Source organism: Papio anubis, chromosome 1 (genome assembly GCF_008728515.1).
Source record: "Papio anubis isolate 15944 chromosome 1, Panubis1.0, whole genome shotgun sequence".
In the NCBI taxonomy this organism is placed as follows: domain Eukaryota; kingdom Metazoa; phylum Chordata; class Mammalia; order Primates; family Cercopithecidae; genus Papio; species Papio anubis.
Genome location: NC_044976.1, coordinates 124,233,587 through 124,257,686, shown reverse-complemented (window position 1 = coordinate 124,257,686; position 24,100 = coordinate 124,233,587). Strand labels below are relative to the sequence as shown.

Here is a 24,100-nt window from a genome sequence, read left to right as displayed (position 1 = left end):
GTCTTTCTCTGTCGCCCAGGCTAGAGTGCAGTGGTACGATCTTGGCTCACTGCAACCTCTGCCTCCCGGTTTCAAGCGATTCTTGTGCCCCAGCCTCCCAAGTACCTACAATTACAGGTACCCGCCATCATGCCTGGCTAATCTTTTTGTATTTTTAGTAGAGACAGGGTTTCACCATGTTGGTCAGGCTGGTCTCGAACTCCTGACCTTGTGATCTGCCCACCTTAGCCTCCCAAAGTGTTGGGATTACAGTTGTGAGCCACCGTGCCCAGCCAAATTTTTTTTTTTTTTTTTTTTTTTGAGAACGAGTTTTGCTCTTGTTGCCTGGTCTGGAGTGCAATGGCGCGATCTTGGCTCACCACAACCTCTGCCGCCCGAGTTCAAGTGATTCTCCTGCCTCAGCCTCCTGAGTCGCTGGGATTACAGGCACGCGCCACCATGCCCAGGTAATTTTTGTATTTTTAGTAGAGATGGGTTTCACCACGTTGGTCAGGCTGGTCTCGAACTCCCAACCTCAAGAGATCCACCCGCCTTGGCCTCCCAAAGTGCTGGGATTACAGGCGTGAGCCATCGCACCTGGCCGAAGATCACGGATATTTTTTTTTTGTTTTTTTTTTTTTTTTTTTTTTGAGACGGAGTCTTGCTCTGTTGCCCAGGCTGGAGTGCAGTGGCCGGATCTCAGCTCACTGCAAGCTCCGCCTCCCGGGTTCAGGCCATTCTCCTGCCTCAGCCTCCCGAGTAGCTGGGACTACAGGCGCCCGCCGCCTCACCCGGCTAGATTTTTGTATTTTTTAGTAGAGACGGGGTTTCACCATTTTAGCCAGGATGGTCTTGATCTCCTGACCTCGTGATCCGCCCGTCTCGGCCTCCCAAAGTGCTGGGATTACAGGCGTGAGCCATCGCACCTGGCCGAAGATCACGGATATTTTTAAAAGGATTTCAGACCTGTAAGCAGTTAGATTGCATAATCTGTACTTTTTCTTTTTCTTTCTCTCTCTCTTTTTTTTTTTTTTTTTTTTGAGACAGAGTTGCCCTCTTGTTGCCCAGGCTGGAGTGCAATGGCGTGATCTGGGCTCACTGCAACCTCTGCCTCCCTGGTTCAAATGATTCTCCTGCCTCAGCCTCCCCACTAGCTGGGATTACAGGCATGCGCCACCATGCCTAGCTAATTTTTTTTTTTTTTTTTTTTTTTGTATTTTTAGTAGACACAGGGTTTCTCCATGTTGGTCAGGCTGGTCTCAAATTCCTGACCTCAGGTGATCCGCCTACCTTGGCCTCCTAAAGTGCTGGGATTACAAGCATGAGCCATCACGCCCGGCCTAATCTGTACTTTTTCTAATACAAAGATTTTTAGATCTTACTAATATCTCTCATTAAGGGGTTCAATCAGGTGCTGCATTTCACTTTCAACTATTCCCCAGACATAAGCAACTCCTTAAATCTAGCATTATGGGCCAGGTACATTGGCTCACACCTGTAATCCCAGCACTTTGGGAGGCCAAGGCGGGTGGATCTCTTGAGGCCAGGAGTTTGAATCAACCCTTGGCAACATAGTGAAACTTTATCCCTACTAAACTTTTTAAAAATTAGCTGGGGGACAGGCATGGTGGCTCACGCCTGTAATTCTAGCACTTTGGAAGGCCAAAGCAGGTGGATCACCTGAAGTCAGACCAGCCTGGCCAACATGGCGAAACCCCATCTCTACTAAAAATACAAAAATAAAATACAAAAATTAGGCCAGGCGTGGCAGCTCATGCCTGTAATCCCAGCACTCTGGGAGGCCAAGGCAGGCGGATCACGAGGTCAGGAGCTTGAGACCAGCCTGACCAACATGGTGAAACCCTGCCTCTACTAAAAATACAAAAATTAGAGGCCGAGCACAGTGGCTCATGCCTGTAATCCCAGCACTTTGGGAGGCCGAGGTGGGCAGATCACGAGGTCAGGAGATGGAGACCATCCTGGCTAACACGGTGAAACCCTGTCTTTACTAAAAATACAAAAAATTAGCTGGGTGTGGTGGCGGGCACCTGTAATCCCAACTACTCAGGAGGCTGAGGCAGGAGAATGGCATGAACCTGGGAGGCAGAGCTTGAAGTGCGCCGAGATTGCGCCACTGCACTCCAGCCCAGGTGACAGAGCGAGACTCTGTCTCAAAAAAACAAAAAAAAATCAAAAAAACAAAAAGTAGCCGGTCATTACACACACCTGTAATCCCAGCTACTCAGGAGGCTGAGGCAGGAGAATTACTTGAACCCAGGAGGCGGAGGTTGCAGTGAGCCGAGATCACGCCATTGCACTCCAGCCTGGGCGACAGAGTGAGACTCCGTCTCAATAATCATCATCATCATCATCATCATCATCTAATTAAAAATACAAAAATTAGCCAGGCTTGGTGGCAGGCACCTGAAATCCCAGCTACTCAGGAGGCTGAGGCAGGAGAATCACTTGAACCTGGGAGGCAGAGGCTGCAGTGAGCTGAGATAATGCCATTGCACTCCAGCCTGGGTGAGGGAGTGAGACTTCATCTCCCAAAAAGAAAAAAAGAATTAGCTGGTGGGGGTGGTGTGCTCCTGTAGGCCTAGCTACTCGGGAGGCTGGGGTATATGAATCACTTCACCCCAGGAGTTCTAGGTTGCAGTGAGCTAGAATTGCTCCACTGCACTCTAGCCCAGCCTAGGAGACAAAGTGAAACTCTGTCTCAAAAAAAAAAAAAAAAAAATTCTAGCGTTATGGTTTCTATAATGTTGACTCTTAATCATACCAACAAACACTTACCTAATTGTTATTACCTGCCAGTGTTCTGAGGATGTAACAGGAATTATTAAGTCATGTAATTCTCAAAACATACCTATGAAGTAGGTTGTATGATCATTACTGAGTTACAGAATAGAAAACTGAGGGCAGAGGGAAGTTGAGTAGTTTGCACAAGGTTACATTGATTATGAGTGACAGAGCTGGGATCTAAATCCAGGCAGGCTATCTCCAGAGTCCAGTCTCTTACCCAACTTTGCACTGCCTCTCATTTGATAGAGGAGTGTAATTGTGCCAGTTTTGAACACTGAGATCTGCATGGTATTTTGGCCTAGTTTTTGCCTGCCTGAAGTTTAGTGGGCTGACCTGATCATCGGACATGCAATAGCCAAGGCATACCATATGTAGTCCACATTTGGAAGCCAAAGGCAGATAGTCATGCTGGGATGATTGCATCAGTTTCAGACAGGGTGCCACTGTCATGAACAGATGTGCCTGATTATGGAATCTTCCCTTTGGAAAGGTTCTTAAAGGGCAACCAGCCTATCCTCTGACTCACTGGTGCCAGTGGATGTGGTATGGAAGTGGGTGGCTGGGGTCTTTTCCTATCTGGACTCTCTCACTACTTCTCTAACCTTGGTCTGAAGTACAGTCAAGCAGGTTTTTGCCACCACCTCCCCTGTTCCTGGCAGAATGCAGTCTGGGAGCAGGCACGGGATGTGGGCTCATCTTCCTCCAGAGCGTTCTCTCCTGGCTTTGTGCAACACCAAATTCATCCTCATCCCGACCCTTCATGTTGGTGGTAAACACCTCGCCTGGAATCTTACTTGTGTTCCAACCCAAAGAGATTAAATCTCCCTGGACAGTATTCTTCTTTATAAATAAATGGTTAATTTATTTATTTTTATAGCTCCTGCAATTTAATTAAAAAATTGACTTTCAGTCTGCAAAACTGGCCTCTGCTTAATTAGATTCCATGGATCTGTCCTGAAAGGTATAAATCTTTTTTAAAAATAATTGTTACTAAATATACTGCTATGATAAATAAATTACTCAAACCCTTTGACGTAGAGAAAAGAGCGGGTGGGGGAGGAGGTTATTTGTCTGTTTCTGTCAGCTCCATTTTTGTTCCAGGCCCTGGCCTTGTTCGGGGCTGGCTGGGCGGGGGTTCCCTCTGCACAGCCTCCAGCTGGCCCTCCCACCCGCCTGCTGAGCTGCCTTCTCAGCCCGCCCCACTCTTCTAGGGGCGTCACGTGGGCTGATGAGATAATGTATGTGAAAGCCGTTGTCAACTGCAAGGCATAATTGAATGCCAATTATTATTGTTATTATTACCATACTCTGGGGAAACCCTGTGGCCCCCATCCCTCCCAAACGTACTAGGCGGGACAGCCCGGGAAACTGAGAGGCTAGACTGCCCCTCCCACGTGGGCGGAGGTTCCTGGCACAAGACGGTCTCCGCGGCCTGCGGGGAGGGCTTTATTGCTACCCTCCTGCCCCCTCACAAATGGCTTTCCCAGTTCTTCCTGGCTTCAGGGGCCTTCCTCCGGAAGGAAATCTCCTTAGTTCCAGTGAAAGTTCTCGGGCCGCTGAAATTATCGACTCCTTAGGCCCCTCCTCACCTCCGCCGCACAGCCCCTTCCCCTCCCGGTGCCCACAGTGGAGCCAGGCTGCCCCGGAAGGATCTGACCGGCAATTTCCTAGAATTGTGCTTCTGGAGCTCCTCAGTCGTCCACTCCCTGCCCCTCTTCCCCACCTCATTTAAGACTCCTCTCCCCAGAGCCCAACTCCCCGTAGCTGTCCCAGCTCCACCCTGATCTAACTTCCTAGGCCTCACAGCTCTCTTTATCATAGCCAGTCTCTTCAGGGGCTGTCTACCACCCTTGTGGGGGGGACCTGGGGCACGGGAGGCTACAGGGCCACCAGGGCCCATCAGGAAGTTCAGTAGCTGTGGTTGACAGGACAGCCACTCTTGGTTAGGCCTTCCCACTGCTGTTCATCCGTGGCTTGGCTGGTGAGAGGACTGAACCATGTCTGCTCCCTCTCCCAATAAATTGAGCCTGACTGGGGCCAAAAAGGGTGGGTGGGAAGCACAAAACAAGAAGAGTCACTGGACAGGAGGGGAGCAATTTGTCTTTTCTTCATCCCGAACTGCCAGCTGTGTACCACGGAGTAGTGCCACGCCAGACCTCCAAGCTCCCAGTGGCCAGCCTACGTCCAGGTCCTACAGGGTGGACTCCAGGAAGAGGCCTGGGAGGTCAGGGTAGAGACCTGCCTGCACTTGATGGATGGTCCTGAAGAAATGTCTGGCACTTTCCTCCCCCGTGGGGGTGGTGGAGCTGCAGCCACCTCTCCCCCGCATTCCTGCCTGCCTGCCGCGGAAGGAGGGGGTGAGGGGTGGGTCCAGCAAGGAAACCAGGGCTCCTGGCCCAGCTGAGAGGCATTTTGCAAACTATGACTCACATTTGTCTACACTGACATGGGAAATGGAGGAGCAGGTGGACAATCGCTAAATTTCACCTGGGTTGAAAGGCATCCATATGTTCCCACCCGACTCCCACTTCCTCCCCAGCTCCCAGGACTCTCCATTCAGTCCATATTAATTATCTGATTCCTACTGTATGCCAGCCATTGAGTAACATAACAGTTCTCAAGGTGTGGTTCACAAATCCTGGGAGTCCCCAATATTTTTTCAGGGCATAGATGAGGTCAAACGATTTTCATAATAATTCTAATACGTTATTTGCCCTTTTGAGACAGAGTTGACACATTGCATGGAAGTGCAAAAGCAATGGGGGCAAAACTGCTGTGGCTTTACATAAATCAAGGCAGTAGCACCCAGTTAGTATTGCATGCATTCTTCACCACTGCACATTGGAAAGGCTAGTTTCACATAAAAATGTTCTTGATAAAGCAGTCAAAAATTATTAACATGTAATGGGTTTATTATTGTTATCTTATATGAGTTAATAAATAAGGATTTGTGGCCGGGCGCAGTGGCTCACGCTTGTAATCCCAGCACTTTGGGAGGCCGAGGCAGGCGGATCACGAGGTCAGGAGATCGAGTCCATCCTGGCTAACACGGTGAAACCCCATCTTTACTAAAAATACAAAAAATTAGCTGGGCGTGGTGGCGTGCACCTGTAGTCCCAGCTGCTGGGGAGGCTGAGGCAGGAGAATGACGTGAACCTGGGAGGTAGAGCTTGCAGTGAGCCAAGATCACGCCACTGCACTCCAGCCTGGGTGACAGAGCAAGACTCCATCTCAAAAACCAAAAATAAATAAATAAAAAATAAATAAGGATTTGTTTTAATATCTACTATGGCAAATATCAATAGATATTCACATAAACAAAAGCTCTTTAGGTCCTTAATACTTTTTTTTTTTTTTTTTGAGGTTGAGTTTCACTCATTTTGCCCAGACTGGACTGCAATGGCACGATTTCAGCTCACTGCAACCTCTGCCTCTCGGGTTCAAGCAATTCTCCTGCCTCAGCCTCCCGAGTAGCTGGGATTACAGGCGACCACCACCATGCCCAGCTAATTATTGTATTTTTTTTTTTTTTTTTTTTTTGAGACGGAGTTTCGCTCTTGTTGCCCAGGCTGGAATGCAATGGCACAATCTCGGCTTACCACAACCTCTGCCTCCCAGGTTCAAGCGATTCTCCTGCCTCAGCCTCCTGAGTAGCTCAGACTACAGGCACGGGCCACCATATCCAGCTAATTTTTCTATTTTTAGTAGAGACAGGGTTTCCTTATATTGGCCAGGATGGTCTCGAACTCCTGACCTCGTGATCCACCCGCCTCAGCCTCCCAAAGTACTGGGATTACAGGTGTGAGCCACTGCGTCCGGCAACTAATTTTGTATTTTTAGTAGAGACTGGGTTTCTCCACGTTGGTCAGACTGGTCTCAAACTCCTGATCTCATGTGATTTGCCCGCCTCAGCCTCCCAAAGTACTGAGATTACAGGCGTGAGTCACCGTGCCTGGTGTTTTTTTTGTTTTTTTTTTTGAGACAGAGTCTCCCTCTTTTGCCCAGGCTAGAGTGCAGTAGTGCCATCTTAGCTCACTTCAACCTCTGCCTCCTGGGTTCAAGAGATTCTCCTGCCTCAGCCTCCCGAGTAGCTGGGATTACAGGCACATGCCACCACACCCAGCTAATTTTTGTATTTTTAGTAGAGATGGGGTTTCACCATGTTGGCCAGGCTGGTTTTGAACTCCTGATCTCAGGTGATCCATCCGCCTCAGCCTCCCAAAGTGCTGGGATTACAGGCATGAGCCACTGTGCCCGGCCAATAATAATAATTCTTAAGGGTGTAAATGGGTCCTTAAACCAGTTTCAGCACTGCTGGGCAATTCATAGGCTGTTACTACTCTCAGAGCCTGCATTCCCAGCTTAAGAATCGAGTCTTTTTTTTACTTCTCCTTCTAGGCCCTTGTAGAACAAGAAGCGAGAGTCTTATTTGAAGTAGAGAGTGGAGAACTGACTGTTTTCTGGCAACCCTGTCTCCCTCAAGAAGAGACACTGTCACTGGAATAAAGATTTTAATTGTCTCTGCTCACAGTAGAAGCAAGGCATACAGGCCCCCAACCCTTCTGCGCCACCCCTCTTCTCCCCTGTGCACTGTGTCTACTGCTGCGTGGAGGGGGTCGGGGAATCAGGTATTGTGGGCCAGGCCCAGATGTGGGCTCCCCTGCCCTCACTTCATCTAGTCTCTTTTCTTGTTCCCCTTCAGGTGACTATTTCTCCTCCCAATAAGTCACAGGGTAGCAAGGCTGAGGGAGGAGAGCATGGGGAGGGGAGGGGAGCAGGAATCCACAGCCCAGCCCGGCCTGAGTCCAGGTGGAGAGCAGGTGCATGTGCCTGTGTGTGTGTCCCTGTGCATGGCCGTGGGCTTGGCTCAGCCTGTAAGCTCTGAGATCCCCCCATGCCAGTCCCCTCTCAGAGGTCCTATCTGGTGTCTTCACTGGGGTCAGCACACCTGAGCTATTCAAACGACTTCCATCCTTTGGTGATGGGGCTGCTGTGGGCGAGGCTGAGGCCTGGCACCTCTGTGGCTTCTGGCACAGGGTAGGGAGGTGTGGAGGGATAGGAGAGGAGGCAGGTCAGCCTCGGGTGCTACTCCCCCGCTCCCCCAGGAGCCAGTAGGTCCGAACCTTGCCTTTGCCCTGGAGGGAAAAAGAAGAGGATGGGCTGGGGAGTGGCACATGCCCTTTCCCCAGTCAGATGAGAGGCTTAGGGATGGGAGTGGTGTTGGCTGCTTGAGAAGGGTAACTCCTTCTAGGACCCCAAAAGGTGGGGAGGACAGAGGCTTCCCCCTCTACCTTCATTTCTACATCCCCTCGAAGCTCCAGCTCGAAACCACCAAACTCCTCCAGGACAGCCTTGGTCTCAGAAGACAAGTGGATCTTCAGGGCTGGGTAGGACAGGGGAGAACGGAAGGTGAGCAATGTGGGACAGGAGAGCAGGAAAGTAGAGGCAAAAGAGACCAGGGACTGTGGGGGTGGACAGGTACCCTCTCTCCCTCTTTTCCCTCTCTAGCTCAGAGCTGCCCCACTCCCTGCATGTAGTGCGTGACATTAGCCTCTCATTTAGAACTCTGGAGCTGTGTAATCCAATACAGTAGCCACTAATCACGTGTGCCTGTTTCAACTTAAATTAATTTAAACTAAATACAGTTAAAAATTCAGGCTGGGTGCTGTGGCTTACACCTGTAATCCCAGAACTTTGGGAGGCTGAGGCACGAGGATCACTTGAGGCCAGGAGTTGAAGACCAGCCTGGCCAATATGGCGAAACCCCATCTCTACTAAAAATACAAAAATTAGCTGGGTGTGGTGGCTCACACCTGTAATTCCAGCTACTCAGGAGGCTGAGGCAGGAGAATCACTGGAACCTGGGAGGTGGAGGTTGCAGGGAGCTGAGATTGCACCACTGCACTCCATCCAGCCTGGGCGACAGAGCGAGACTCTGTCTCCAAAAAAAAAAAAAAAAAAAAAAAAATCAGGGCCTCATTTGCACCCGTCACATTTCCAGTGATCAGTAGTCACATGTGCCTAGAGGCTACTGCATTGGACAGCACAGAATACAGAGCATTTTCATGACTGCAGAACATCCTGTTGGACAGCACTCTGGAGTGTCACTGGGCTCAACACAGCATAGTGCTTAGGAGCTGGCACTTTGGATCCTGCACTGCTTCAGTATGAACCTCAGCTTGGATACTTGCTTGGGTATGTAATATAAATTCTCTCTGCTCCTTTTCCTAATCTGTAAAATGCTGATAGTGTCAGTACCTATCTCAAAACCTTGTTGTGAGGATTAAATTCAACATCCGTAAAGTATTCAAACGGAATGTGCTACCTAGGAAGCACTATGTAAATTGTTGCTTTCACGATTTAATAAATTATACCCTCATTTTGTGGCCGAGGACCTGAGGCCCAGGGTGATCTGCCCAAGTGGCTGAGGAGGTCAGTGATGGAGTGGGGCCCAATATTGCCACACCCTCTCTTTGACCACTGTCTGAACTCACGTCCTTACTTCTGGGGTTTGCATCAATCACAGTGGCCTTGTTGTGTTTAACAGTTTCTTTCTTTTCTTTTCTTTCTTTCTTTCTTTTTTTTTTTTTTTTTGAGACAGTCTCTCTCTGTTGCCCAGGGGTGCAATCTCGAATCACTGCAACATCCACCTCCCGGGTTCAAGTGATTCTCATGTCTCAGCCTCCTGAGTAGCTGGGATTACAGGCACACGCCACCACGCCTGGCTAATTTTTTGTATTTTTAGTAGAGACAGGAGGTTCACCCATGTTGGCCAGGCTAGTCTCCAATTCCTGGCCTCAAGTGATCTGCCTGCCTTGACCTCCCAAAGTGCCGGGATTACAAGCGTCGCCGGCACCCAGAATGTTGAACAATTTCTGGCAATGTGCTCCTTGAGGACTGGACCTCAGCAAGGGGCTCTACTCTGACAGCTGCCAAAACAGTGCCCAGGGAATATCTGCCGAACTAGATCCCTCTGGGCTCCCAGAACTGGCTCCCAAGCAGCCTTTCTTTCACCATAAGGTTTAGATGGGGTCCACGTGAATTTCTCAGCTAACTCTGGGTCTGGATCATGTTACTATCCAAGGGCCTGGCATTCAGTAGTCACTCAATAAATGTTTACTGCATTGAATTATGTCGAATACAGTAGGAGGACGGAAGATAAACAAGAGGCAAGAGCAAGGGGCGGGTGGGAGCAAGAATTTATTAGGTGCCTACTGGGTACCAGGGTTTGTGCTAGGCTTCTTGCAATCCTGAGATAGACATCATTTTACAGATAATCAGCTAAGGCTTGGAAAAGTTAAATGACAATTATGTGGTAGACATTTTTTATGGATTTCTCACATAATCCCTGTGAGGTAGATTTTTTCCTCTCATTTTACAGATGAGGAAAACCATGGCTCAGAGAGGTATAGCAAACTGACACACAGCCAGCTGTGGAGCTGAGATTCACAGCCAAGTATGCTGGCTCTGAAGCCATCTTTACCACATCAAAGGTGGAGCAGAGGGTTTTTTCTCAGACAGAGTTTCACTCTTGTTGCCCAAGCTGGGGTGCATGGTGCCATCTTGGCTTACCGCAACCTCTGCCTCCCGGGTTTAAGCAATTCTCCTGCCTCAGCTTCCCGAGTAACTGGGATTACAGGCGCCTGCCAGCACGCCTGGCTAGTTTTTTGTATTTTTAGTAGAGACAGGATTTCATCATATTGGTCAGGCTGGTCTTGAACCCCCGACCTCAGGTGATCCACCCACCTCGGCCTCCCAAAGTGCTGGGATGACAGGTGTGAGTCACCGCGCCCAGCCCACAGAGGGTCTTAAAATAGGATTCCTGCTGGGAATTCTCCAACACTGGTCTGGAAATACTTTTACATCGTTTGACAAGAGGGGCAGCAGGAACCTGAGTCTCTGATTACAGTCAAGGTGATGAGCCCAGGTTGAACTATTTATATTATGAGAAGGGGAACTTGGGAGGCTAAAGGGCTAGGAGCTGAAACGGGCTGTGCAGGCACAGGCTGCCCCAGGGTGGCATTTCCCTTGGCCACCCTGCCCTCCCCATTCCCTCTAGAAGGGGGCACTGTACCTTCCCCATTAGACTCCATTCTTGAGGCTGTGTTGACTGTATCTCCAAAGAGACAGTAACGGGGCATCTTCAGTCCCACCACTCCAGCACACACGGGTCCTGGGAGGAGCAAGGGAAGGAGCAGAGCCCACCAGCGAGTGAGGGAGGGAGGGGTGTTAAGGGAGGTAGGTGGACAATCCAGGAGAGGCAGAAGGCAGGATCTGAGGTCCCAGCTGTGTGTGTGTGTGTGTGTGTGTGTGAGATAGAGAGAGAGAGATGAAAGGGTGAGGGGCTGGGCCAGGGGACAAGTTCCCTTGTGAAGCCTTGGCCTCTGGATGCCCGCCTGCACCTTCAGTGGCTTTACCTGTGTGGATGCCAATGCGCAAGCGCAGCTGCTCCTGCGGACGGTGGCGGATTCGGAAGGAGCGCACAGCATCCAACAGAGCCAGGGCCATGCGGGCTACCTCGCAGGCGTGCAGCCGCCCGTTCCGCACAGGGAGCCCCGACACCACCATGTAGGCATCGCCAATTGTCTCCACCTGTGGGAGTGGCAAGGGGGTGAAGGACTTGAGGGCTGCAACTGTGCGGCTAGCCACACCGTCACACTGGGTGCAGCATCTGTCATTCTGTACCCTCATCTATCTTTGCTCATCCCCCATCCCACATGGGTTCTCTACCTGTTCCCGGGTCTCCCTGTGTCACTGTCTCTGCCTGTGTCTCCTGGTCTCCTCTCTTAAGACTCCACATCATTCTGCCTATGCCTCATCTTTTTCTGACCTTGTCCATGTCTGTCTGTCCCTTCCCATCCCCACTCCCACCCTCACCTTGTACACATCAAAGTTATCTATGACAGCATCAAAGCAAGTGTACAGGTCATTGAGCAGCGTCACCACCTGGAAGGGAAGAGAAGCTAAGAGAGACAAGGCCGGGCGCGGTGGCTCAAGCCTGTAATCCCAGCACTTTGGGAGGCCGAGACGGGCGGATCACAAGGTCAGGAGATCGAGACCATCCTGGCTAACACGGTGAAACCCCGTCTCTACTAAAAAAATACAAAAAACTAGCCGGGCGAGGTGGCAGGCGCCTGTAGTCCCAGCTACTCGGGAGGCTGAGGCAGGAGAATGGCGTAAACCCGGGAGGCGGAGCTTGCAGTGAGCTGAGATCCGGCCACTGCACTCCAGCCTGGGCGATAGAGCGAGACTCCGTCTCAAAAAAAAAAAAAAAAAAAAGAGAGACAGGAAGTAGGGGACCCCACCTGGGGTCAGGTGGGTAAAGCAGAACCAGAAGGCAGGTCTGGTGGGATCCAGACACTGAACCAGGCCAGCGTGCTTACCTGGCACCTGCAGCTGAACCCCAGCCTACCTGCATGGGCGTGCTCTCTGCCGACAGCGCCGTGAAACCCACAATGTCACTGAAGTAGATGGTAACGCTGTCAAAGGCTTCGGCCTGCACTGTCTCCCCACGCTTCAGCTGCTCAGCCACTGAGCTAAGGGGTCAGGGCAGGTGCAGGATCAGAATGGGGTGTCGGGACAGGGGCTTTGTTTGTGTGGGGGTCCCCAGACTCAGGCACTCACTGAGGCAGGATCTGGTAGAGCAGGGCCTCAGCCTTGCGCTTCTCCTCCAGGTACGCCTGGGTCCGTTCCTCCACCAGTTCCTCCAGATTGTTTGCATACTGCTCCATGCGGGACAGCAAGTTGTCCAGGATGTTGCTGCTGTTCTCTCTGGGGGCAGAGGGTGGCAGTGGGGGTGGTGAGAGAGGAGCAGCACAGCCTACCCGGGAGCGCCCACCCCTAGGCTCTCCCCTGGCTCAGGCTGCAGTGGGGTCTCTAGAGAGGCTCAGGGTTGAGGGCATAGCAGGATACTGGGGAGCAGGGGAAAACAAAAGGAAGAAAGTTCAATTCCTCTCTAAGACCCCAAGGTCAAGTATGAAGCTTCAGACATATGGACATTTTGTTCATCTTTGTTGAACCCAGTGAGTTAGAAGGAGGTAGAGAAGGTGGAGAATGACAAGGGTCAATTGTGGACAAAGTGATGGCCACAGAAGGGTATGTCTGGAGGAACTGGGCCTGGTGGGCACAATGGGGAACGGAAATTAAGGGCTGGGCCAGGAGCTCCCATAGAGGGCGAAGAGCCTACAGGGCAGGAGGCAGGAGGCCCATCTACTCTACACACTGCTGAGAAGTCTAGAGACCAGCAAGGGGAGTGGGCAGGAAGGGTGTGGGGTGTCAATGGTGGAGGGAAGGGGTATGAATGGCAGGGGACTGGGGGGACAGCTGAGTCATGCTGTATTTGTGAAGAGGGTCGTGAGGCTGTGGTGGTCTGGAGCAGACTATGTATAGGGAGGAGATGAGTGGTCTTCCTCTGCCACTGCTGGGATAAGCCAGAGCCAGAAGCATTGGGTAAATGGCGGCTGTGGAGGAGGGGCCTGGGGGATCCATGACAAACACCAGGGACCTGTTAAACTTGCGCAACGTCAGACGGATCTGCTGGAATGGTGGCCTCTCCTGTGGGTCCTCAGCCCAGCACCGCTGCATCAGCAGTCCCAACTCCTCCAGGTGACTCTGCAGGGCCAGGGAGGGCCGGAAGGGGGGCTGCTCACCCCGAGTCACCCGCTCGATGATCTCTGTATTGGGGGGTAGGGGAGCTGAGGGGTGGGGCCACTAGGCCAAGGGCCTAGTGAGAGACTGGGACAACCAGCTGGGATGGCAGGGGAAGTCCAAGACCAAGGCATGGGGGCGGGGGACTGGTCACTGGCAGCAGTGGGTCAAAGAGTGGTGACTGAGCCCCATTCCAGAAGGAAGATGTGGTGGTGCTGCCAGGGGACCCTCTCCCTGGGGCTGGGGTTCTTTGAGACTGTGGCCGGGGTTCTTTGAGACTGTGGCTGGGTTTAAGGAAGGCGTGGTCCTCTCACCTTTGGGGCTGAGGTCCAAACCTTCCACATGGAAGACCCCACTCCTCAGGGCAATCTCCTGAAGGATGATCCCAAAGCTGTATATGTCACCAGCCTGGGAGCCCCGCACAGGGGGTGAAGCCATTCGCAGGAGCTCAGGGGCCGTCCACAGCTTTTCTGTGGGTCAGAGGTCGGTGGTCACCGAGTGAGGGAGCCCAAAGCTAAGGGGTGAGGGGGAAACAAGGATGTGGCCGAAACTGATCTGGATGCATCACAGAGTGTTAGAGCTAGAGGAGGCCTTAGAGACCACTTTGTCTGGCTTTCCTTTTCATGGGTGAATGAATTGAGACTGGAGTCAGGACAAGCATGCCCAAGCCCATCAGAGGCCTTGCATCAGTCTCCCTGCTGGGTGGTGCTGGGGGCAGGTGTTAGGGTTCAAGAGTCGAGGCTCACTGGCATAAAGGGTGTGTCCTTGCTCTGGGTCCAGGTCTCTGAAGCTCTCCAGCCCATAGTCGGTGATCTTGAGCACAAAGCGCCCATCTACCACGCAGTTGGATGACTTGAGGTTCCCATGGGAGCAGATAGCCCCATTGTGTAGAAACAGCATGCCCTGGAAACGTGAGTGGGCAGAAGTCTTGGCCATGAGTGGGACCTACACCCGTGGCCAGGAGAAGCATACCTGGCCCCTCCCCTACACATCCAATAGGTGCTTAGGGGCATACCTTGACGATGTCATTGGTGAGCGAGTACCGGAACATCCAGTCCAGGGTGATGCTCTCATTCTCCAGAATGTCCTACTGGGGCAGTAAGAGTCAGACCAATCCCCTGCAGACCCCCCTGGGAGTTGGAGGAGGGTGCAGGGTCCTACTGATGAGAACTGGTAGAACAGGACAAAACTTTGGATTGGCTCTAGTGCCACTGCCCTCCCCCAACTCCCATTTTACACATGGAGCCAGAAAGGTCAGAAAGAGGGTGAGGTATGCCTGGGGTCTTATGGCCAGTCAGGGGCAGAGCCAGGGCTAGAATCCAGGTTTCTTGACACCCCTTGTCCCCCTCACCTGCAGGCTCCCACGGGGACAGTACTCTGTGAGGATGCAGATATTGGGGGGGTCGGTGCAGGCTCCCACAAACCTGGTCAGGTGTTCATTCTGCACATCCCGCATCTGCAAGTGGGACCAGCATCCGGAGCTTGACAGAGACCTCACTCGTCACCAAGCTGCTCATTAGCCTCAGGGACCCTCACTCTTCTTAACTCCTTACTCATTTTCTGCAACCATCACCAGGATCTTCCCTGGTGATTCCCACCCATGTCCTTTAGCCCACCCTCCCCAGAATCTGCTCCTACTCCCTCTGCCTCCTAAGCTCTCTCTTCCCCAGGGACATCACATATGGCCCCTCAAGATTCCTCCAGGTTATCTCCAGTGGTCTCTTCTCCAAGCTTAGGATCCCCCCATCCCACCCACAAAATGAAGGTCCATCCCAGGGCTCCAGTCCCTGCCTCTTTCTTGGGGTACCCTGAGGTCCCTCCATAACTAGTTCTGTTGGCCAGTCTCCCTTGTGTCCCCATGGGCCCCTTCTCCATGCCACTGCCTCACTCCCCACATTACATGCTTCAGTTCAAACAGGACTTTTCGTGTCAGCTCAATGCGTTTACGGTTCACACGTTTCACAGCCACGAGGTTGCCCTGGGCATGGAATGGAGACTGTCACTGTAAGAGCATGGTCCCATGTCCTGGGAATTCCAGCTGCTCCCGACAGCCCATCCCTGCCCTCAGGACCCTCACTTGTTCCCAATAGCCCACCCCCAGGGCCTCCATCTGCTGCTCCCCACCAGCTTACTCCTTCCCTCAGAACCCCCCACCAGTCCTCCATCAGAGTACACTCCTGCCCCAGTCCCAAGGCCCAGTGATCTTTCCCCAGGCCCACCTTATAATATGCTGTCTTGGCAAAGACTTGGAACTGGCCCTCTGTGGTTAGCAGGGAGCCGTAATTGGAGCCTCTCTGAAAGGAGGGAGAGCAGGAGGAATGGTCAACCGATGGGCCCAGTCTGCATCCTGATTGCTTGTGCTCTGGTCTTTATTACCCTGCCTTATCCTGCCTTATCTTTGTGCCCTTTTTGATGTTGGGTTTTTTTTTGAGATGTAGTATCGCTGTGTCGTCCAGGCTGAAGTGCAGCAGCGCTATCCTAGCTCACTGCCGCCTCAGACTCTTGGACTCAGATGATCCTTTCACCTCAGCCTACAGAGTAGCTGGGACTACAGGCATGTGCCACCATGCCCGGCTAATCTTTGTATTATTTGTAGAGATGATGTCTTGCTATGTTGCCCAGGCTGGTCTTGAACTCCCAGGCACAAGCAATCCTCCTGCCTTGGTCTCCCAATGCGCTAGGATTGCAGATGTAAGCCACCGTGCCTGGCCCGCCCTGCTTTATATTCCACATCACAAAATCTCCTCATTTGCTTTTTTTTTTTTTTTTTTTTTTTGAGACGGAGTCTCGCTCTGCTGCCCGGGCTGGTGTGCAGTGGCCGGATCTCAGCTCACTGCAAGCTCTGCCTCCTGGGTTCATGCCATTCTCCTGCCTCAGTCTCCCGAGTAGCTGGGACTACAGGCGCCCGCCACCTCGCCAGGCTAGTTTTTAAAATTTTTTTAGTAGAGACGGGGTTTCACCATGTTAGCCAGGATGGTCTCGATCTCCTGACCTCGTGATCCACCCGTCTCGGCCTCCCAAAGTGCTGGGATTACAGGCTTGAGCCACCGCGCCCGGCCGCTTTTTTTTTTTTTAAATGTGTTTTCACAGGTACTGTCTCCTCTGACCTTTAAAAGAGCCCTGTGAGGGAGGCTCTGCAGCTGTAATCATCATCTGAAACAGTCTCAGAGAGGGACTATGAGTCGCTCAAGGTCACACAGCAAGTGAAAGCGGAGCTGGGACTAGACTCCTGCTCCCTTCCCTACCCCTCAGGCACTGCCCCTTGTACCTAGCTCTCCTTTATTGCCCCCCAACACAAACACTAGCGTTCTTACCCCGCTCAGGGTCAGCCGGCTGCCCGCACTCCGCAGGTGCCTCTCAAGGCTACTGGGCTCAACGTCCTCCCAGCGCACCCGCCACAGCTCCGAGGCCAGTTCCTTCTCCAGCTGCATCTTCCTGGGGTACGAAGGTTGCATCTGAGCCCATGGCTGAGCCCCTGACCCAGGGCAGGGTGCTCAGCAGCCCCTCCTCAGAGCCGTGGGACCACACCATGATGCGTGGTCAGAGATGGAGGGGGAATTATATACTCTGGACCGAGAATCAGGACGGCTGGGGGAAATTCTGCCTCACTGGGGACCTTGGGGGAATCACCTCAATGTCCTTATTTGGGAATGAGGCCTCAATATCTATTTCATTCTTAACTATTATAAGAATGAAAAGAAAGTGTGTGTGAGGCCAGGTGCGGTGGCTCATGCCTGTAATCCCAACACTTTGGGAGGCCGAGGCGGGCAGATCATGAGGTCAAGAGATCGAAACTATCCTGGCCAACATGGTGAAACTCTGTCTCTACTAAAAATACAAAAATTAGCTGAGCGTGGTGGCATGCACCTGCAGTCCCAGCTACATGGGAGGCTGAGGCAGGAGAATCACTTGAACCTGGGAGGCGGAGGTTGCAGTGAGTCGAGATCATGCCACTGCACTCCAGTCTGGCGACAGAGCGAGACTCCATCTCAAAAAAAAAAAAAAGAAAAAGAAAAAGAAAAAAAGAAATAGTATACGTGGAAGTGCTTGGCATATATTTTATGTTCAACCAGCAGTGATTTTCTCCCCTCCTTCTTTGCTTTCGTATATCATTAACTCCTCCTATACTTCATTTTAGCCTCCACTGGACGGCAGGAACAGGGCTCATTTAGCTCCCCTCTCCACTCTAGGTTGGGCACCTGGCACACACCAGGGCTCACCACCCTTCTCAACTAACATGGGCATGATCCCAAGGTTCAGAACATTGCTTCCCATCTGGCCTGCAAGAGTAGCAAGGGAAACCAGTCTACGCCCCCATGATGTCACGCATCAACTTCTCTGCTTCTTGGATCTCTCTGACTCTCCTTGGCCATTCCTATCCTTGTCTCCTCCCCTCGCCTGCCATTCCCTTCTCTTTCTCTCTCCTCTGGCTTTTAAGCCTCCTTTCTTCCTCATCTCCCTTAGTTTTCCCCTGCTGTCCGTTCACCCCTGCCCTCTTCCCTCTGGGTCCCCACCACCTCCTCTGCTATTGGTTCTCCGGGTCCTCCAGCCTCACTCAGCCCCCCACATCACAGCTCACCTGTATATGAAGAAGGAGACAATCAGAATGCTGAGCAGGGAGAGGCTGCCCACCAAAGCCAGCACCTCCAGGGTAGAAAGGTGATCTGCAGGAGAGAGTCCATATTGCAGCAAGAGAGATTTGGGTTAGACAGCAGGAGGAAGAACTTTCTAATAGTCCATCAGTGAACTGGGATGATGGATGAAGGGGAGAAAAAGGCAGGAATCATTCTCCAGGAAGCCCTCAGTGTGGGACAGGAGCACCTACTCAACTGTGCTTAGGGGAAGGATGCAGCATCTCCGGGATGGAGGCCTGGAAGGCAAGGGGCAGTCACCTTGGTTGCATGCTGGGTCTTCGTTGTCAAAGCCACATTTGGGGATGTCAGGAGGAGGGTACCCCAGGGGCCAGTTCAGTTTGCGCCCTGACACGGCCACCAGCTCTTGGGAAGTCCCATTGTAGTTCAGTACAACCTAAGGGAGAGCAGGAGTGGTGGCTAGGCCAGGGCCTGTGGGGAAGGCCTGCTGTGCAGTGCAGCAGTCTCACCTCCCACCTACCCCAGCTCTGCTTCCAGAGCCTATATGTATCTGGGTTGTCACCTGCTTACCAAGCCCCTGCTGCAACTGGATACAGGACCTCATACCACACACATATTATTCAAGTGGAAACACCTGAAAACTATCAAGGGATTTATAAAGAAAACTCCATTTAGAACACGATGTCTACACTCAGGGGGTTTATAATCTTGGTTGAAGCACCAACCAAGCACTGATTTTTCTCTACCTATTTTCTTGGTAGAAAACAGAAGGTAGTGTTCACCTCAGCCTACATTCCCAGGCCCAGTCCATGTGCCCCTCTTCCAGGAGGCCTTCTCTGGATGACCTGTCCCTTGCCACCATTGGCCTCAGCACCTTCCTGTCCCCACTCAATTACAGAGTTATGTAATGTGCGTCCTTCACCACCCTGTCTCTGCTGGGAGGTGGTCCTGCTGCCTCCTTTCAGGGCTCCCCGAGGGCAGGGTTGTGCTCCTTCCTCAGGCATGGGGCTCCCCAAGTGTGATGCCTGTGGGTCCCTATCATTCTGGTGGCTTCCCCAGACTGGAGCTGGGTCTGTTTTATCCAGGGCTCTCGTAAGTGTCCAGGCACGGTAGAATGGCTACAGGATAAACAGGTGCCCTGGCAGGGCTGTGGGGAGGGAAGTGGGAGGGTGAGATGTCATTTGGAATTGGCACTGTCTTCTGGGTGCACAAACTTACGCTGAAGGCACCAGTCTCGGGATCCATATCCCAGAGGGAGAAGTCTGTTTCCCGATCGCCACTGCTATCAATTTTTAGGTATCCTGTCACACCTGAGGACATGGGGGAAGACGATTATGTTTGAGAGAATGGAAGTTCAGGGGTGCCCCACTTCATCTCTTCATCCTCTAATCTTTTTTGTCTTGCCTTCCAAACATATATGTATACAGAATGATAGTAAATGGTAAAAGGGCTGGGCACTGTGGCTCACACTTGTAATCCCAGCACTTTGGGAGGCTGAGGCGGGCAGATCACCTGAGGTCAGGAGCTCAAGACCAGCCTGACCAACGTGGTGAAACCCTGTCTCTACTAAAAAAAGAAAAAAGAAAAAAAAATTAGACAGGCATTGGTGGAGGGCACCTGTAATCCCAGCTACTCAAGAGGCTGAGGCAGGAGAATCGCTTGAACCTGGGAGGCGGAGGTTGAAGCGAGCTGAGATCGCACCACTGCCCTCCAGTCTTGGGGACAGAGTGAGACTCCATCTCAAAAAAAAAAAAAAAAAAGTAAAAGAATTCAGTGCCCAGCAGGGATGATTGAGATTGGACACTTAGTAGGACTTCTGAGGGATGGGCCTGAATAAAAGCTGTGGAGGAAAAGGCTGGTGTGCATAGGTAACTGTGCTGCAGGGCAATAGGCTTCTCATGGCTTTACACTGGGCACCTGGGATTCATCCCCCAAGGCAGCCCATTCCAACCACCTCCAGGCCCTGACCTTGAAAGCTTCGGTTCCACATCCGCTGAGTGATGTTCTCCCCATCAGTAACAGTTCCCCCATGTGCCAGAGTCTCCGTCACTGCCTGGATATAGAGCAGGAGCCCATCGTGGAAGGATGCTGGGATGGTGTTCACCTGTAGGGGCAAACAGAGGTTGGCTGGGGTGGGCGTATGAAGGGTATGGAGGTGGGAGCTGTGGGGAAGGGAATGAGAGGCACTGGGATTTTGGAAGAGGATGGGAGAAAATAACACCGCTACTTCACAGGGAGATTTTACTATTTAAATGATGCCTTTGGATTAGCATCACGTCCTGAATCCTGCTAGGTAGACAGAGCAGGATGTATCGTCTCCATATTACTGATGATGACCTGAGTTTCAGAGGCTGAACTTGCCAGTGTCCTCCTCCATCATCTCGAGAGACATGGAACAATGGGAAGGGAGGGAAGGGGAGAACTGGGAATAGGGAAGGATGGAGGCTGGCAGAGGGTCGTGGAGTGGGGGCTGGAGGTCCACGCTGGAGGGTCCCGGGACCCCTTCTTACCAGGCCATCCTCCACGGTGAAGTTGAACTGCTCACGAGCCAGGTGTTTTAGCTGCTTCAGGAATTCCAAGTACTCGGGATTATCTGGCTCTTTATATGTAATGATTTTGGCAGCCTGAGGAAGGTGTCAGTGGAGAGCAGAGAGTTGGGAGCTGACTCTATCCCCTCAGTACTGTGGGGCCCCAACAGTCGGGAGCCCACCTCCCAGAGCTGCATCTCTGCTTAGCTCAAGGTCAAACTGGACCCTATGCCCTGCATGAAGTGATGCCCACTCCAAAGCAGAGGATCCAATGGGATGGCTTCTCCAAGTCCTGTCCAGGCTGTGGGACTTTATCCTCCCCCCGCCTCAAGCCATGTTCTTATCTTTTTAGCCTGCTGGTGCCAAAGCGCCCCTGTGCAGTCCCCTGCCCTTCATTGCTTAATTCCCAGTGAGCATCACCAACCTCTTCTGTTCTGTGAGTTACCAGGAGTGCATAAAGAAACAAACAGACAAAAACCTCTTTTCTGGAATTCTTTCAGACGCTGAGGGACACAGTGCCCAGAAATTATGTGCCACAAGCTGAGACAGCCTGGGCTTCAAACCTAGGTACTCACTTGAAAGGCCTGGCGGGCACTGACATCCTGTCCATCCCCTCTCTCCCAGGGCCTGCGGGGAGCAGGGCCCTGTCCACCTTGCAGGCTTTGCCCAAAGATATCCAGGTGGAAGAAAACGTAGTCCTCCCCACACAAGCCAGCTTCCAGGGCCAGGAGCATCAGGGTTCTGAAGGCGTCAGGGGAGCTGCAGATGTAGATAACTGGAGAAAAAGACGGGGAGTCAGAGGGAGAAGCCTAGGTACTGCGGGAGAGACAGGAGTAGGAAAGCTGGGGCATCCAGGGTAGGAAGTTTAGAGATAGGGGGCAGGAGAGACCCAGTGAGAGTTAAGTGGTAACTCCCGGCTCAGCCTAGGCCACAGCAGGAGATAGACGAAGGGTGGAAGGAGAGGCGGGGCGTGGGGGGGGGGGGGGGGAAGGGGAAAGAGGGGAGGAGGGGGCGGAAGCGAGGAAGGAACAGGTAGGGAGAGCGGGATAGTGGAGCTGAAGGTGGAGAAGGGTGGGGCCAGGAGGGCGAGAGGAGTGAGGGAGGGGGAGAAGAGAGGAGATAAGGAGCAATGGGAGGAGAGGATGAAAGAGGGGAGAAGGCTATAGGGAAGAGAGAAAATGCAGGAGGAAAAAAGGGACCGGAACCGAGCTGTACTAGGGTGGGAGGGAGTGAGTGGGGGTCGGCGAGGTGAGAGGATAGAGATGTGGTGAGGGTGGCGGAAGAAGAGAGGGAAATAGAAACTCAGCTGTACAAAGGACCGGGGAGCTGAGAGTGGAATGAAGAACGGCGAGGAGAAAGAAGAGTACCCCCAGACAAGAGAGGAGGTCCCGATGCCTCCGGCCGGTCAGAGGGGAAGCTCTGCAGCTAAGCTGCGGGACGGGGTGTGCCAGCGTCTCACCTCGGCCTTTGCGCGGCATGGTCCGCAGCAGCCTGGTGTAGTGGCTGAGGTCGTCCTCGGCGAACTCCAGGTGGTCCACCGTAATATTGAGGCGGTCGCGGACCCGCATGAACAGCCCCTCCACGAGGAAGAAGCAGTGTTCTTCGTCACCCGGCCGGTAAGCGTAGAGCATGAGCGCTTGGCGCTCCCAGCCCAGCCGTCGGTGCAGCGCCGCCACGAAGTCCCCCAGCTTGGCGTAGCTGGGCCCCGCGCGGGTGGTCAGCGCATACTCGTCCTTGACACCGAAGCCCAGCGCCGGGGCGCCGGCAGTCAGCAGCGGGACCCGCCAGTGCGCGGTGAAGCGCCCCACCGGGGCGGCGGCGTACACGCAGCCCGGGCCCAGGAACGCGGCGGGGTTGTGCTCCCACTTGAGGTCCACCGCGGCCAGGGGCGCTGCGGTGTCGGAGCAGACGCCCAGCGCGTTCTCGCTGCTGCCCAGCACCGTGCGGACCGTCCAGCCCGGCAGCAAGTCGGGGCGCGCCTTCACCCGGGCCAGGGCCAGCTCCACGGCGGGTCCCACGCGCGCCCACGACCATGGGTACGAGGTGTTGGCCAGCGGCAGTACCACGGCTACTGTCAGGTTGCCCGCGTGGCTGCCCCGGAGCAGCAGCAGCAGCGGCGGCAGCAGCAGGAGCAGGAGCAGGCGCAGGCGGGAGCCGGCGGGGCGCCGGGGCCGCAGCATGGTCTCAGCGGGCACCGCAGCGGGCGAGCGCTCCCACCATGGCCTTCTCGGTCCCCACCGGCTCAGCGGCCGGTCCCAGGCATCAGGCGCGTCCCTATGGGAAGGAGCAGGAGCGGGAAGGGGGCGCTCACCCCGGGGCTCGAGGCCCCCTGTAGCTGCGACGGTCTGGGCCGAGAGCGCAAGGGGCGCGACGGAGGGAGGCGCGCAGGGCGCCGCGGAGCAGGTGGGTGCCAGGAGAACGTCGGACCGGAGAGGACCCGAGTGTGAACAACTGGGCGTGTGCGTGCGTGTTAGAGAGAGAGAGTGAGAGAGAGAGAGAGAGAAAGGGTGCGAGCGAGCGCTTCGTGAAGAAGGATGGGAGAGGGCGCGCGAGGGAGGAAAGAGGAGTGTGTGTTTGTAGCGTGCGTGTGCGCCTGCCCCAGGGAGTGTGCCAGAAGGGGCGTCCGGCCGGCCCAAGTCTCCAGCTATCCGGAGGGAACCGTGGAGGACCCGAGCCAAGCTCCGAACCCTCCCTCCCAGCCGCTTCCCCTCCCAGACTCAGTGACTGAAGAGCCAATCCTGGATCTTTAACTCCTTCCTCCCCGCCGCCCAGCCCGCGCGCTTCGCGGTGGACCATCTTCCCGGGTCTCGGCCGCCCCACGCCTACCTCCTTGGAGGACAGGACCTTCTGAAGGCGCGCCCTTGCCGGAATGGAAAGGAGGGCTGAACGGAGGCTGTGTGTGGAAGCAACCGGGGCCCGCTTGCGCCCCACCTTTTCCCTCGCCCCACCTTTTCCCTCGCCCCCTACCTGGTCTTATGGGGGAAGAGTGAAAGGTGTGCTGGTTTGGGATCCTGGCAGGAAACTGTGTGAGTGCGTGGATGTGTGTGTTTGGGAGTGGGGTGGAAGGTGACGGGTTTCTGGAAAGTCCGTTAAAGTTGAAGGCGAGCCCAGAGTGCTTGTTACCCAGTCCTTCTATGATCCCCCTCTCTTTCCCTCCGTGCCACCTTCCAGATTGTGCAGATTAGCTGTGAAAAATAATCTGGTGTCAGGGCGGAATTAAATCTTTAGCGCCCAAATTGTAGGAAGATGGGGAGAGTGGGTAGGTGGCTGGGAGGGAAGAAGTTCACACCTCAGGGCCGCCCCAAGAAAATGACTGTTTTGTGTTGAGGGTTGTTAAAATGAAGGCTATGGAAGATGTTGTTGGAAATGACCATTGAAGGCGTAAGTTGCGGGAGTGGGTTTTGGAGCACTTGACAGCTGGGCCCCTGGTGCAGACTGCTGTGGAATCAGTGTGCCCTCTAATGGTTATCAGGGGTCATTGACGGCATTGCAGCGCCGACCTCTCCAACGCTGCGCCTAAGCAGGACATGTAAGATCACCAAACTTCAG

The 24,100-nt window shown here is 53.4% G+C and overlaps 1 protein-coding gene across 1 annotated transcript; it reads right to left on the bottom strand.

Moving 5' to 3' along the window:
- Positions 1-7,278: 7,278 nt before the first annotated feature.
- NPR1 (natriuretic peptide receptor 1) lies at positions 7,279-23,655 on the bottom strand. Its single transcript, XM_003892689.5, has 22 exons — positions 22,011-23,655; positions 21,127-21,326; positions 20,534-20,647; positions 19,992-20,127; positions 19,242-19,333; positions 18,324-18,459; positions 18,011-18,095; positions 16,746-16,866; positions 15,651-15,725; positions 15,332-15,409; positions 14,783-14,887; positions 14,447-14,518; positions 14,178-14,334; positions 13,746-13,901; positions 13,289-13,457; positions 12,409-12,555; positions 12,197-12,320; positions 11,662-11,730; positions 11,202-11,376; positions 10,859-10,957; positions 8,076-8,167; positions 7,279-7,919 (listed from the first exon to the last, which is right to left on the bottom strand). Exons 1-22 carry the CDS (start codon positions 22,729-22,731, stop codon positions 7,857-7,859), a joined length of 3,186 nt encoding a protein of 1,061 aa, XP_003892738.1. The 5' UTR covers positions 22,732-23,655; the 3' UTR covers positions 7,279-7,856.
- Between the last annotated feature and the right edge of the window lie 445 nt (positions 23,656-24,100).